Source organism: Chrysochloris asiatica, unplaced genomic scaffold (assembly GCF_000296735.1).
Source record: "Chrysochloris asiatica unplaced genomic scaffold, ChrAsi1.0 scaffold00028, whole genome shotgun sequence".
Lineage (NCBI taxonomy): Eukaryota > Metazoa > Chordata > Mammalia > Afrosoricida > Chrysochloridae > Chrysochloris > Chrysochloris asiatica.
The window spans coordinates 12,952,073-12,966,565 of NW_006408546.1; the positions used below are offsets into that span (position 1 = coordinate 12,952,073).

A 14,493-nucleotide genomic window follows, 5' to 3' on the forward strand; every position below is an offset into this window, starting at 1 on the left:
TCCACCATGGGTGACCCTGCTGGTTATTTAATATAACATAAATGAAAACTGCAAACACAATTAACTCAGAATAGAAAATTATATGGAACACCGAATCCAGCAGCACCACACACACACACACAAAGAATAAAACACACACACACACACACACACACACAGAAAAAGACAACAATCAATTCATACCATATTGATCATTACACTGCATGTAAATGGATTAAATGTATTAGTCAAGAGATGTAGAGAGCAGAATGCATTAGAAAACAGGATACTTCAATAAGCTCTCTAAAAGAGACATTATCAAAAATACAGAGATAGCTTAGATGTCCATCAACAGCAGAGCAGTTAAACAAAATTTGGTACAGACATACAATGGAATAGAATAAAGCACTGAAAAATATTATGAATTTGTGAAATACCTCACAATATGGTTGGACCCGGATGGCATTACGCTGAGCGAAATTAATCAATTACAAAAGGACAAACATTGTATGAGATTAGTGCTGGAAAAATTAAAAAAATAAAAAGCTTTTTTTGATAAAAGAAACAATCTATGATGGTTACGGGGGGTGGGGTTAGGAAGGGAAAATTATCCATGAGCTAGAGGGTAGACACATGTTAACATGGGTAACATGGCAAGCAATATACATCAATAAGGAAGGTTGCAGAGGAAAGATGAAGGTACCAGGAGACAAAGTGAGGAATACGATAGTTAAATTGAATTGAATACTGTTCTGTTGGTATGGTTGTGTTTATGACTTTTTTGGAGAGAAGGTATGCTAACTTCTTTATACTATCTTAGTCAACTGTCTATCTAGCTCAATTAATCTTTAATACCAATAACAAGCATATTATTGATCCTATTTTATAGTTAAGGCACAGAAAAATAAACAGCAAGCTGAAAAATCATATAATTGCTAAATGGCAGTGCTTTTAAACTAAGCAGTATGTCTTCAGAGATGGTTTGTACTTTTAACATATATGAATATAAAAATTCTTAAAGCACTACACGGTAATAGTGGGGATTGTGTGCTGTACAGTTGGTTCCAACTCATAGCAACCCTGAATACAGTTTCTGAGGCTGTAAATTTTTGCAGGAGCAGAAAGTCTCATCTTTCTCCCACAGAATGTCTGGCAGTTTTGAACTGCTGACCTTGAAGTTAGGAGCCCGATTTGTAACCACTACGTTACCAGAGTTCCTTAAAGTACTGTACAAGTACTATACTAGAAACAGGTATGGGAGCATGGAGTCAATAATCTAGTTTTAGGACCTGAGTATATTAGACATAAAATGTATCATTAAAAAAAACAACACAGTATGTTTATATGAACACAAATACTAAGAAAAATTTTCCAAATATTTAAGACCATTAATTATATTAAAAGGCTTTCTATGATTTCTGACTAATATAACTTACTCTCTTGCCAGTACCCCTTCCCACTGGAGGATGTGCTTCAGCAGCTTGGCGAATTGTACAAACCATTAGTTCTATAAGAGCACTCTCTTGACGGTCAGACATTGCTAAGATGAAACAAAAAAAAATTATATAAGTATTCTTGCAATAACCACAGATTAAAAGTGAACACAATTATAAAAAGCAACTGCAACAATATTGTATTACTGATTATTTTAAAGACAGAAGTTAGTCTATTATATATATATATATTTTCTTTTTCTTTTTCTAAGAAGTCATTCATGATTCCTACTGCAAGTCGAATAAAAAAGAAGTATATAAAGTAAAGATATAGAGGTAACTGAGCTTTCCCAACACCTGGGCTCTTCTAATACCAAATTCCTGAGTTAGGTCATTCTAAAATTTTACTGCATTTCTTTCTACATCATTCAAAAGCTCATAGTAGAGTCTCCTTTGGTTTTTTGCTCTTTCTCAATAAAACCAAGACCATATTGTATATATACTTAAAATTTCTTGATATCAACAAAGCATAAACATTGTTTATTGTAATTCACATCTCTACCTATAATGATGACAATATTCAGTTCCTCATACACCTGTGGCACACTGATGTTATAGTGCCCTTTAAATTTTGGTCAATCCAATAGTTGGAAAATGGTATTTTGTTGTTGCTTTGTTGCTTCCTATTTATTAACTAGTCAAGTGGAATTATTTTCCTGCTTTCTGACTTAGTATCCTTTTTCTAAGAGCATTATATATCTATTCTTTGCCCATTTTCATATCGACAGTGGCCAAATTATAAATGTGTTTCGTTCCTGAGTCTGTCTTTAAGGAGAATTTATACATAAATTAGAACAGGTAGATATCTAATGTTAGTAAAATACTTATCTTAATGTATAGTACATATCCTAATGTATAGTACCTTTCTGTGCATAAAAAAAAAACTTGCAGATATAGTTATCTTAACACAATAAAAACACCTTTAGCACAATACTATTTCGATGTATATTACAAAGTACTGTTCCTTTGTAATAACAAGCCATTGCTACTTTATGTACTTCAAATTTTTATTAAAACAGGGTATCCATAGTCAGTCTGTAAACTGCAGGTTGCATATTAAATCTGACATTCATAACTCAGGGTCTGCCAACAATGTATTAATCATCCTTTCTATTCATTTATGAAAGCTTTTATATATCAGAAGTAGTAATCTTTGTCTTCTAATGATGCAAATATTTTGTCCTGGTTTTTCCTTTGCTGTTAGACTCTTGATGGTAACTGTGGCCAGACAGAAATTGTTAATTTGTGTATATGGCGTGAGGTAAAGGTCTTGTTTCAGTCTTCTACATATCAATTTCCAGTTTTGACAGCACTATCTGTTGAAGAGACTCTCTCCTCCCCATGCAACGTATTTAAGCTCTTTGTCAAAGATCAATTGGCTGTATGTGGATGGCTTACTTTCTGGATTCTCAATTCTGTTCCATTAATCTATGTGTCTTTCATTGTACCAGCACGAAGCTGTTTTGACCACCGTAGTCATGTAGTAAATCTTGAAATTAGAGAGTGAGAGACTTCTAACTTTGTTCTTTTTCTTAAGCAATGCTTTGCTTATCCTGGGTCTCTTTCCTTTCCATATAAAGTCTGTAATTGCTTTTTCAATCTCTTTGAAGAATGTCATTAGAATCTGGATTGGGATTGCATTATATGTGTAGATTGCTTTGGACAGTACTGACATTTTCACAGTGTTAAGTCTTCTTATCCAGGAGCATGGTATATACTTCATTTTTGTAGGTTTCTTGTAGTAGTGTTTAGTAGTTTTCTTTGTATAGGTCCTTTGTTTATCTAGTTACATTTATTCCTAAATATTTCATCCTTTGGATGGCTACTGTAAAAGGTATTGCTTTCCTAATTTCCTTTTCAGCGCTATCACTACTAGTATAGAGGAGTCCAACTGATTTCTGTATGTTGATCTTGTATCCTGACACTTTGCTTAATCTTCCAATGAGGTCCAATAGTTTTCTTGCTGAGTCTTTGGGGTTTTCTATATATAGGATCATACTGTCTGCAAATAGAGTTTCACTTCCTCTTCGCCAATTTGAATGCCTTTAATTTCCCTATCCTGGCTTATGGCTCTGATTAAGACTTCCAACACAATACTGAATAGGAGTGGTGACAAAGGGCATCCTTTTCTGGTTCCTGTTCGCAAAGGGAAGGTTTTCATTGACAGTGATGGTAGCTGTTGGTTTTGTGTATATGCTCAATAATGCTGAGGAATTTCCCTTCAATTCCTACTTTGTTGAGTGTTTTTTATCTGGATGGACATTGGATTTTCTCAAATGCCTTATCTGCATCAATTGATATGATCATGTGGTTCTTTCAGTTTTTAAAAATTTGTATGGCAGATTACATTGGTTGTTTTTCTAATATTGAAAGAACTTGTTCATTTTTATAAAGTTACTTCTCTCCCCTTTTGTTTTGTGCTGAGTTTCTTATATAGCGTTCAAAAATCTTTCCATCTTGAAGATAATAGCATTTGATTTTCGTATTTTTGGTTTTTTATTTTTTACATTAATAACTTTAAGTGTCTGGGTTTTATTTCTGCTGACAGTAGGAAGTATAGGCCAGCTTATTCCTACCAAATGAATAAAGAGCAAATTATGCTTTTCCCCTTGATAAGTAAACCAACTTTCCTCTGTTGAATGTAAATGCCATTTAAAAAAAACATGTTTTTAGATTCTCATATATACTTGGACTTATTTCTGGATTTTTTATTTAGTTTCACCAATATATTTCTATGACAAATTTTTTTTTTCCTTTATATACTTTAATGTTATAAAATAACTTAATTCAACAATGTCTTTGAACATTTAGTTAAACAAAAGTCTTCTTTACTTAGACTTTCTTCTAGTTTTTTTGGTGGCAATTTCTATATATTTCTACAATTCTAATAGTAAACAGTTTATAAAGCATTTCTGGCATGGTGCTGTAGAATAAGTACTGGATTGCTAACCAAAAGGTTGGTGGTTCAAGCCTACCAACTGCTGCTCAGAAACCCAATATAAGGCAGCCATGAGTTTGAACTGACTTGATGACACTTAAAAACAACAATAACATATTTAAGGCAATGTTAGAGTATGTAAGTAGTTTATATGATTAACTTGCTTATTCCTCAAATTAATCTCAAGAGATATGAACATATACTCCCTTTTGTTGTTGTTATGTGCCATGGAGTCAGTTACGACTCATAGCGACCTTTAGTGGTGAGGAAACTGACTCAGTGAGAAATTAAAGACTGCTATGTTGGTTTGAATCGCAAGGCAAGGCTGGGGATTCAAGTTCACCAGCTACTCCTTGGAAACCCTATACTGCGAACCTTAAGGTCAGCGGTTTGAAACTACCAGCGGCTCCGCGGGAGAAAGATGAGGCTTTCTACTCCTGTAAAGATTTACACCCTCGGAAACCCTGTACAGGGTCGCTATGGGTCGGAACCGACTCGACGGCACTTAACAACAACAACAACAATGAATTGGAATGGATTTGACAGCACTTAGGAGCTCTGGTAGCATAGTGGTTATGAATCGGGCTGTGAACCGCAAGGTCAGCAGTTCGAAACTACCAGTTGTTCCGTGGGAGAAAGATGAGGCTTTGTGCTCCCGTAAAGATTTACAGTCTCAGAAACCCTATACAGGGTCGCTATGAGCCGGAACCGACTCCACGGCACTTAATAACAACAACAACTAACAACATACTGGGGAGAATTTTAAGTAATATTTTCAGTCAGTTGTATGATATATCTCTGCAGTTTTGACACCCTGTTTTCTGTCATTTAACAAACATTATGGTTTTTATTCCATCTACTTTTAGCACTTTCCTCAATGAATTAATCCCAATATATATTTAAAATTAGATTTTGAGACTAATTTGAACAATTTAGTTCTCTGTCTCCTCTTCCCTCTCTTTTTCTTTGTTTCTGTACACTAATATGTATATTCCCCACATCTGTGAAAGACCAATAGATGTCAGTATTACAAAGAAAAAACTAGGTTAAAATTAAAAGAAAAACCAAAACAAACTACTTACTCAGAGTTTAATGGGATGTACTTGTACCTTTTTAATTCAACTATTTTTTTAACATTTTAAATTTCCTGGGGGTGGGTGGGCGGATGGAGGACATGAAAGAACTTCAGCATTTCACAGTACGCTCCCAAGATCTAATGCCTTGTTAAGTGCCATCAAGTTGGTTCTGGCTCATAGCAACCCTGTAGAGGGTTTCCAAGGCTGTAACATCTTTGTGGGAGCAGAAAGCAACATTTTCTATTGTGGATAGGCTGGTGGACTTGAGCCACCAACCCCTTGTGGTTGCAGTCCAGTGCTTACTGTATAGAGCCACCATATTCCATCTAATGCTTGTTGTTGTTGTTATGTGCCGTGGAGTCGGTTCTGACTCATAGCGACCCTGTACAAGGTTTCCGAGGCTGTAAATCTTCACGGGAGCAGACCGTCTCATCTTTCTCCCGTGGAACAGCTGGTAGTTTCCAACTGCTGACCTTGAGGTTCACAGCCCGATTCGTAACCACTATGCTACCAGAGCTCCTATATCTAATGCTTAGTAATATAGAAAATATTTAAGTTTCTGTTTGATGATTCCAGAATTTAATAATTTTTGAAATTTGGCTGAGAATAAAGGAATTACAAGGTTGCCTATGAAATTAATGTATATTTCTTTGAGAAAATGAAGTCCCAAGGAAAGTGAGAGTAAGATCAACTTATCTCAAGAATGGAAACATTCTCCACGATATACTAAAAGTGTATTGTTGTCAAATAATAACTACCTTAACACAGTATCCAATACTATCAATTTTGAAATTCACCTTATAATTTAGAAAATTTCCTTGAGTAGGTAGATTACCAGGCAGACGCAAATCTAGTTGAAATTTAACTGAAATACCTTCTGTGATATGATAGCAAAACTACTTAATAAAATTGAAAGTAAAGCAAACCTTAAGCCACAGACAAGCTAACAGCCACAAAATTGTAACAAATGCATAGCTGTTAACTATGAATGATGAGATAACTATACATCTTTCTAACTCTTGGAAACCATCTTCACATCACCTCCATTTCTTCACTATTAATTTTATTCTTATCACTTTGAATTCTGCCTTATCTCTTTATAACTATAGAAAACAAATGCTTTAAAGTCAACAATTTCCTAAAAAATCACTAGAGTTAAAGTTAATGTGTAGTCCTTTCTCTTTTGTGCACATATATTAACCATGGCTCTTTTGAGCACCACTTTATTGAGGCTCTAGGGGCAGTATTATCTTTTATTATTATTCTTTTTTTTTTTTATAGGTAACTATCTTACTTGTTTCTCTTTCTCTGCTTTTGTCTGTATTCAAACCCACATCTCAATTTTTCAAGTGAATAAAATCCCACATCTCAATTTTTCAAGTGGATAAAATTCATACTACTACCTATCTAAAATGTAAATCCATTTCAGTTAGTCTTAAAGAGTAATTCATTAGCAACATTTCATCATAAAATGTAGTATAATACTAGTACAGAACACTGATTTAGATGCCATCCTATTCCAAAGTTCACAAGTGACAGAGCATGGATATGTACAAATGTATCACAAAGCATGTATGTCATTAACTTTCCTAGTTAAAACCAAACCGAAACAATGCAACCCAAGTCAAAGCAAACTGACCTATTGTCTGAAGTTGAAGGAACTCAAATCCCTACTAACTTCAAACTAAAATGAAATACTTAACAGTCCATAGTTACTTTAACATAATTAAGTCCATTAAGAACAATTTGATTACAGAAAACCTGCAAGCCCGTCTTCAGCCTATAACTGACTGGAATACCTAAAACAGGTTCTAGAACTTGTCCAGTGAAATAGGCCTCTTGCAAAGACTTTGTAGAGAATAGGACCTTAGGTGGAATTCCGAGTCCCATCCAGAACCTTATGAGGTGGGACATTCTCACTAGCAAGGACAAGCAGACCAGCCTGGAACAGCTAGAGTGACAGAAGACACATCTTCAAAGAAAGATCATCAGGGAAAAAAACAAAACAAAAAGGGTAGTATGACTGGCTACTACAAGAATTAGCAAGCTGTTCACCAGGAAGCCATCAAGATAAGCAATCAAGTTCCTTCAGGATAAACTCCCCTCTAAGACTGAAACTCAAAGGGAACAAAAAGAGGCATGGAAGCTTGCTGGTGACCACATTGGTCTACTGGTGAGTAGAAGAGGGGGAAAGGTAGCAATGAAGAAATGGGCTGAGTTCAACCACAGTCAATTGACTCCCGTTGACCTGGAGATGAGACAGAGAAGAGGAAGGGCTGATTTGGCCAGGGCCATAATTAATTAAGGAATTAAAATAAATAAATTGGGACATATTAATCAAGGAATTAAATAAATGAGACATGGGGAGAACCTGTGCATGAAGAATTCATTGTCCTTGCAAAGCAACAATGAAATACTTTCTTTTCTTTTTCTTTTTTTCTTTCTTTCTCTCTTTGGATGGCAGAGCCACAAAGAGTTGTTTTATTATTTTTATGCACAGACCCCTAGTTGAAATTTTTCTCTTGTTAAATCATTCTCCGAGTTATTCATGATTTTATTAGTATCCCTTTAACTTTAGATTTCTGACTCTCCTACACTTTAGTATATTTTCATTAAAAGTTAGAAGCCACACATTAGCTACATTTTATTCTACTAATCTTAGTAGTTTTAATACTTATATTAACAATATTCTTAAGACTGCTAGGAGACAGGATTTGTCAACTGAATTACTGCCAGCTTAGGTTTAGTGATTGTAAACATTCTTCCTTGTAGCCTTAGTTTAAGGCAATAAAGAATCCTAAACTTGAAGAGCCATAAATAAGGGCTGTGGGTACAAGAATTTCTAAAAACAATTAGATAAAGGGTATGGTATATACAGATACTAAATAAAAAGTCTGACTTAGACTTTCTTAAATTAATGATCAGTAAATTAGAGAAGCTGTTTTTCATAACCTCAGTTTCCCTGATAAGTGTTTTTGTAGGCTATAAACAGATAGAGTATGGAAGAAGTTAATGGAGAGTTAATTGCACCTAATAACTAAAATTAACAAGATTTAACAGACAAAGGTTAAGAAATTGTGAAAGTTAACTTGTTTCCCATAGAAAAGAATAGATTTATGTATGAACAAATGTTTAACTAAAAGGTTTCAAGGTGCCTGAATGTCTCCTATGCCTTGAGATAATGTTTTTGCTGTAACTTCTCATCCCTTTTGTAAATTTAAGAATTGTAAACCATAAGGAAGTGCCTCAAGATAGATTGTACCCTGATGTCATTGATTACTACGAATGCAATGTTTTCTGTAATGGTATATAATGGGTTTGTAAGAAAGAACAAAGAAGTAGTAGAGGTAGTAGTAGTAAGTAGAAGTAGTAGCAGTAGTGACAAGAATAGGGGGAGAAGAAGGAATATGAGATGGAGAGGAGACGAGACAAGAATGGAGGGAGGAGAGAGGAAGTAATGAAGAGAATGGAAGCTAGTAAAGGGAACAGAAGAAGGGAGCAGAAGAGGGGAGCAGAAGAGGGGAGCAGGAGAGGAGAGAAGGGAAGCAGGAGCCAGGGAAAGGGAGAAAGGAAACAGAAGATATGAGCAGGAGAGCAGGGGAGTAAAGAATGAGCGGGACAGTAAAGAATGAGAGAAGTAGAGTATTAGAGTAGCCATAGAAATAATAATAATAAAGCATGTAATGAGAAGATTTTGAATTTATTATGGCCTATGACTCCGTAATCCGCCGACGCCGCATACGCTTTCGGAAACACCCTGGAATAAGTGTGCTGGGGCTGGCTCCCGGCACTGATTGGTCCAAAGTGTGGTGAGACCTGATGACACTTGAGCCCATGGACAAGGACAAAGCCACAGAGGGCTAAAGCTGAGACTGAGACAGCTGATATGAAGTGAGGGAAGATACACAAGAATACCCAAACTTGCAGACAGTACCCATTTGACCTAGCCTCGATGGCTTGATAATCAGAACTCGAGTACAGGAAGATTACAAACACAAAAACAAAAATTTTTTTTTTTTTTTTTTGATAAAGGAAACAAGGGTAAATTGCTACCATTTGATGAACCTGACCTATACTCACAGAGGTAGTAATTCTAAATACCAACAAAGAGAGAAGGAGTCTTCAAATCAAGTATCAATGATATCCCCTCTGTACACAGGGTATAGGGATGGGGAACTTTGACATTGGCTACCTAAAATGAGGGGGTGATTAAGGTACAAAGTGACTGGCTTACAAGGTTTCAAGAGGGAATTTAGTTTAAGAGTAAGGGGGGAAAGAAAGAGTCCCCACTGGTTAGTTTTCATCTTGTCTAGATGGATCTGGTGAAAAGAGATGGGGATAAGATTCATATGATTCAACAGTGAATAATTGTTATTATGACTAATTGTGACTGTCACAATTGTAAAGTTAGAAGCTTTGTAACAAAAACGTGAGTGGTTAATCTTACAGTCCAGAAAAAGAGGGCCCTAGGACCATGAAGGGAGAAAAGCACAAGTAGAATGCGGGACCTTATCCAGAGAAGCAGCAATGCCAGAGATGATGCCAGAAGACGGAGGCAGAGATGGGGTCATGGAGAGGAGGAGTGGCTGAGGACTCTAAACTCATGGGAAGAGAGGGACTAGGAGTTGGTGGACAGGAGGCAGACTTGCAGAATGTGCCCTTTGGAGGTGTAAATTACCATATATGCCTGAGTGTTTTTCGTTTTGTTTTTTAAAAAAGCTAAAGTGAATAGAGAGAAATACTGGTAATTGATGGTACATGGAGGGATTATAATCATTGTAATAAAACAAGGTGTATGATTTGTTGAATGTAAAACTGATGATCTGACATCTGAACTTTCACTCAAACCACAATAAAAACCTTAAAAAAAACCAAAAACCTACAAAAAAACTTGATAATGAAAAAGTTAGTAATTACTATGTACTGACTTATGATGGCGGTTATGTGCTGTGGAGTTGATTCAGACTCAGAGTAACCATGTATAGGGCTTCTGAGACTGTAAATCTTTTTAAGAGCAGAGTCTTATCTTTCTGTTGTGGAGCAGTTGGTCGGTTTGAACTGCTGACCTTCTAAAGTTAGCAGCCCAACTCATAACTCATTAGGCTACCAGAGATCCCCTTATTTAAAAGTGAGTAAAAAGTTGACAATAACAAAGCATATCAACTTGTCTCTTCTGTCTCCTTAATTTACATCTCCAGCCTCCTTTCTCCTTGCTAATAATCTTATAGAGGATGGGGTGATAATAGAGAAAGATGGTTTGCCACCAGAAATAAAAAGCTTTAACACCAACTCAGGAATTTGGCTAATTTTATAACCACAATCAATGGATGCAAAATGTATGGGAAGTACCACTGAATACTATAGTAGATGCTTTCCTCAAGTGCTCTCTGGGCAATAATGACTAAAAGTGGAAATGATCTGATCAGAGAAGATAAAATTAATTAGATACAGAATATGTGCAGCCAGTAAACTTAGCAGAAACATACATAATTATAATAAAGAGGAGAAAATACAGAATGTATGTTCATATATGCATATACTGAATATGTGTTCTCTTAACAAATAGTGAAGGGAACTCAGAATACAACAGGAGATTGACCCAAAGAGTAGAGGACCCATCAATTTAGTTAAAGGGCTAAGGATATTATGGAGAGAGAGGAAAATACCAATAAATAACAATAAGAGGTAGAGCCAAAAACAGTATAAGCTCCAACCTTGAAAGATCTGGGAAACGATTGGGAAGGATTTATCACAGATAAAATATGAAATCATGTTAAGTTTAAACTTTTTTTGAAGAGTTTGTTGGAACACATTTAGGTTTGATGTGTATCTGTGTTTCTCCTATTGCATTCTGTGAAAATCACACAGATAATACCAGTGAGCATCACTGCTTAGGAAAAACACTGAGGGATGTTCATTCTTCTAGTGACCTTGGGATGGAATCAATATAGGCAGTCATCTGCAGAGGATGGCTCTTCCTACCTATATCCTAGATGGGTGAAGTACACTAGAGACAAGGGGAACCTAAAGAGGGGATCAACACTATACCATCTCATTTAGTTCTCAAAATAACTGTTTAATATATGTAAGACAAATAATCCCAGTTACAAAGAAAAGGAAACAAGGGTCAGATGAAAAGATGACAATAGTCACAAGGGAAAGAATTTAAAATCCATCTGTATTTCTTTCAATTCCGAAGTTAATGTTAAATCCATTACGAACCTTACTTACAACACGGTGTCACTCATCTCACAGGACTATTATATGAATTAAACAACTGGATGGCAGTTAGCAACATTGTGGACTTAATAGTAACAAAAACAAAAATTGTGGACTAGTTTGAAAGCCTAGTTACAGATAGAGAAAAAGCATTTCTAGACCTAAGAAACTAACATATAAATTAACACATAAACTTTCAGAATGTTATTGATAAATGCTGTTGAGTCAATTCCAACTCATAGCAACCCCTGTATGGGGCTTCTGAGAAACAGCTGATGTGTTTCAACTGCCAACCTTGTGGTTAAGATCCCAATGCTTATCTAACAGCACCATACCAGGACTCCAACCATTACAGTATAAACAAAAATTAAACAACAAAAACCAAACCAAATGCCATCAAGTTGATTCTGACTCACAGTGACCCTTTCAGGGTATAATCTACTTAAGTATAGCTAGAAAGCTGTCACCAAGTTCACTCTGATTCATAGTAATCTTATATACAACAGAACGAAATACTGCCCAGTCCTGTGTCATTCTTCAGGATTTTCAGCATGTCTGATTCCATCTTTGCATCCCCTGTGCCAATCCTCCTCACCAAAGATTTCCATTACCCACACTGGCATGACACTTGAGTAAACACAATAAACTTCTTCAGCAACTGATCCCTCTTGTTGATGTTTCCAAAACAAGAAAGTTGGACAATATCCTGTTGTATTTCATAAAGTTTTCATTGGCTAATTTTCATTGGTAAATCACCAGACCTTTCTTCCTAGTCTGTCTTAGCTTGGAAGCTCTGCTGAAACATGTCCACCATGGCTGACCCTGCGGAAATTTGAAATACTGGTGGCATAGATTACAGCACCATAGAAACACAGAAGCCACCACATTAACATATACTGGCAGATGGGTGGTAGATATTAAGTATGTTCATAAATTGCTTAATGTCCATAGTGCGTTCTGTGGTTTGGACACCATAAAAAGACCACATCACAGTCCGCTGTGTTTAAACATCTCAAAAATGCTTTATGATTTATCAGTGTTTATTAGTGTGCTAAGATGTATTTGCTTTTGTATTTGGTTCTTGTAATGGTTAAAGTTTTGTGTCAGCTTGACTGAGATAGGATTCTCAGTAGTGTAGCATTTAGGATGCAGCAATCCCCCTCCCACAATGAGCTCTAATATAATGTGATGAGATCTAATGTAATGTAATCACCTCCAGTCAACTGAAAGAAAATTTATTTTAGGGTGTGGACTTCTTTCAACATATTAGACACTTGGCAAACTGTGTTTGTTTTTGCTGGGTCTGGATCCTGCATCCGGCTCCACATCTGACCTCTGTGTTTTTGGAGTTCAGTCAGTGGCCTGCCAAACTGTGTACTGATCCTGGGAGATGTCCGAAGCCTTCCAGATTACCTGCTGACATTGGATTCATTCATCTCTACAGCCAGAAGCCTGTTCCCTGACCTGCCTATCTTGGGTTCACCAGCCCCTGAAGCCTGAAGCTATATGACTCAGGAGAAGCCTTCATCCTGACAACTGACCTATGGACTTGCAGCTTGCCCACATCTACAACTGTGTGAGCCCTTTCCTTGATATACATCTATCTATCTATCTATCTATCTATCTATCTATCTATCTATCTATCTATCTATCTATCATCTATGATGCTATAGAATAAGCAATGGACAGCTAACCATAAGGTTGATGGTTCAAACCAACCAGATGCTCCTAAGAAACCCTACACACTGTGACTTGGAACCAATTCGATGGCACTTAACAACATGTATATATATATATATATACACACACACACACACACAAGCTTCATTGGTTTTACTTCTCTAGAGAACCCAGCTTCCATCTACAATCCAAGTTTTAAGCAATTTCACCATATCTGATATACATGCCTCTTGTTGTTTTTTTTTTTTTTTGTTAGCACAGATTTCAGTGGTGTTGATCTTTTAACAATTCTGAGATTTTTTTCTTTGTCTTATTTGTGGATCATTGTGACTGTGGAATACAACATGTCTAAATCACAAGCAACAGCACTCACTAATTTTGCACCTTTGTGTTGTTGAGCCTTTTGTTTCACCTCCTAAGTGATACTTCTCCTTTGCCTCTTGCTGCTGTCACTACCACTGGTTTTGCTGTGGTTGGGAGCCATGATCTACTTAATGGTAATATTTTCAAAAGGAATACTTTTAACATTCAAAAGATGCAAGATACATGAGAAAGGATACTGCTTACAAGTTGAAGTATATATACATACAGTTGATTATCAAGGCATATGTATTATATGGTTAAATATGCACTGTACCATTCTATGTCGGGCAGTGCATTTGCTTTGTATACAAAAGACATGCGATATACATCATGTATATGTGGCCAGATGCTGCTCAAATGAATGTTTATGTGGCACATGACTGTTGTGTATGTCCATTTTCCTGTGCATATTAATATATAATAAATACTATACTTCACAAATTATATGGTAATTATTTGCCCAAAATTCTTGAATAGCTAGGCAAATAATCAAATCAACACTGATTTTCTGATTTTAACTATTAAGATTATATAACAAAAGTAAAACGATTGGGGTCTAATTAAATGCTTACGTATCATAGGCTTTTCCAAGTTCACATATAAATACAGCAAAAATATTCCAGATACACAATTTCCATTATATTAAGCACATTATTTTGTGTCTTGAATCAGCACACAAAGTAATTTTTTTAATGTAACATGCCATTTATATGGACTTACAAAACACTCATATGGCACAGTAGCA

The 14,493-nt window shown here is 35.9% G+C and overlaps 1 protein-coding gene across 2 annotated transcripts in view; it reads right to left on the reverse strand.

The window, feature by feature from the left end:
- The window catches only part of STAG1 (stromal antigen 1), a 469,676-nt gene that overhangs the window by 139,410 nt on the left and 315,773 nt on the right, over positions 1 to 14,493 (reverse strand). For both annotated transcript variants that reach the window (XM_006846604.1, XM_006846603.1), the window contains exon 15: positions 1,416 to 1,519. In XM_006846604.1, coding sequence (XP_006846667.1) covers positions 1,416 to 1,519 — 104 coding nt within the window. The remainder of the gene's footprint in view (positions 1 to 1,415; positions 1,520 to 14,493) is intronic.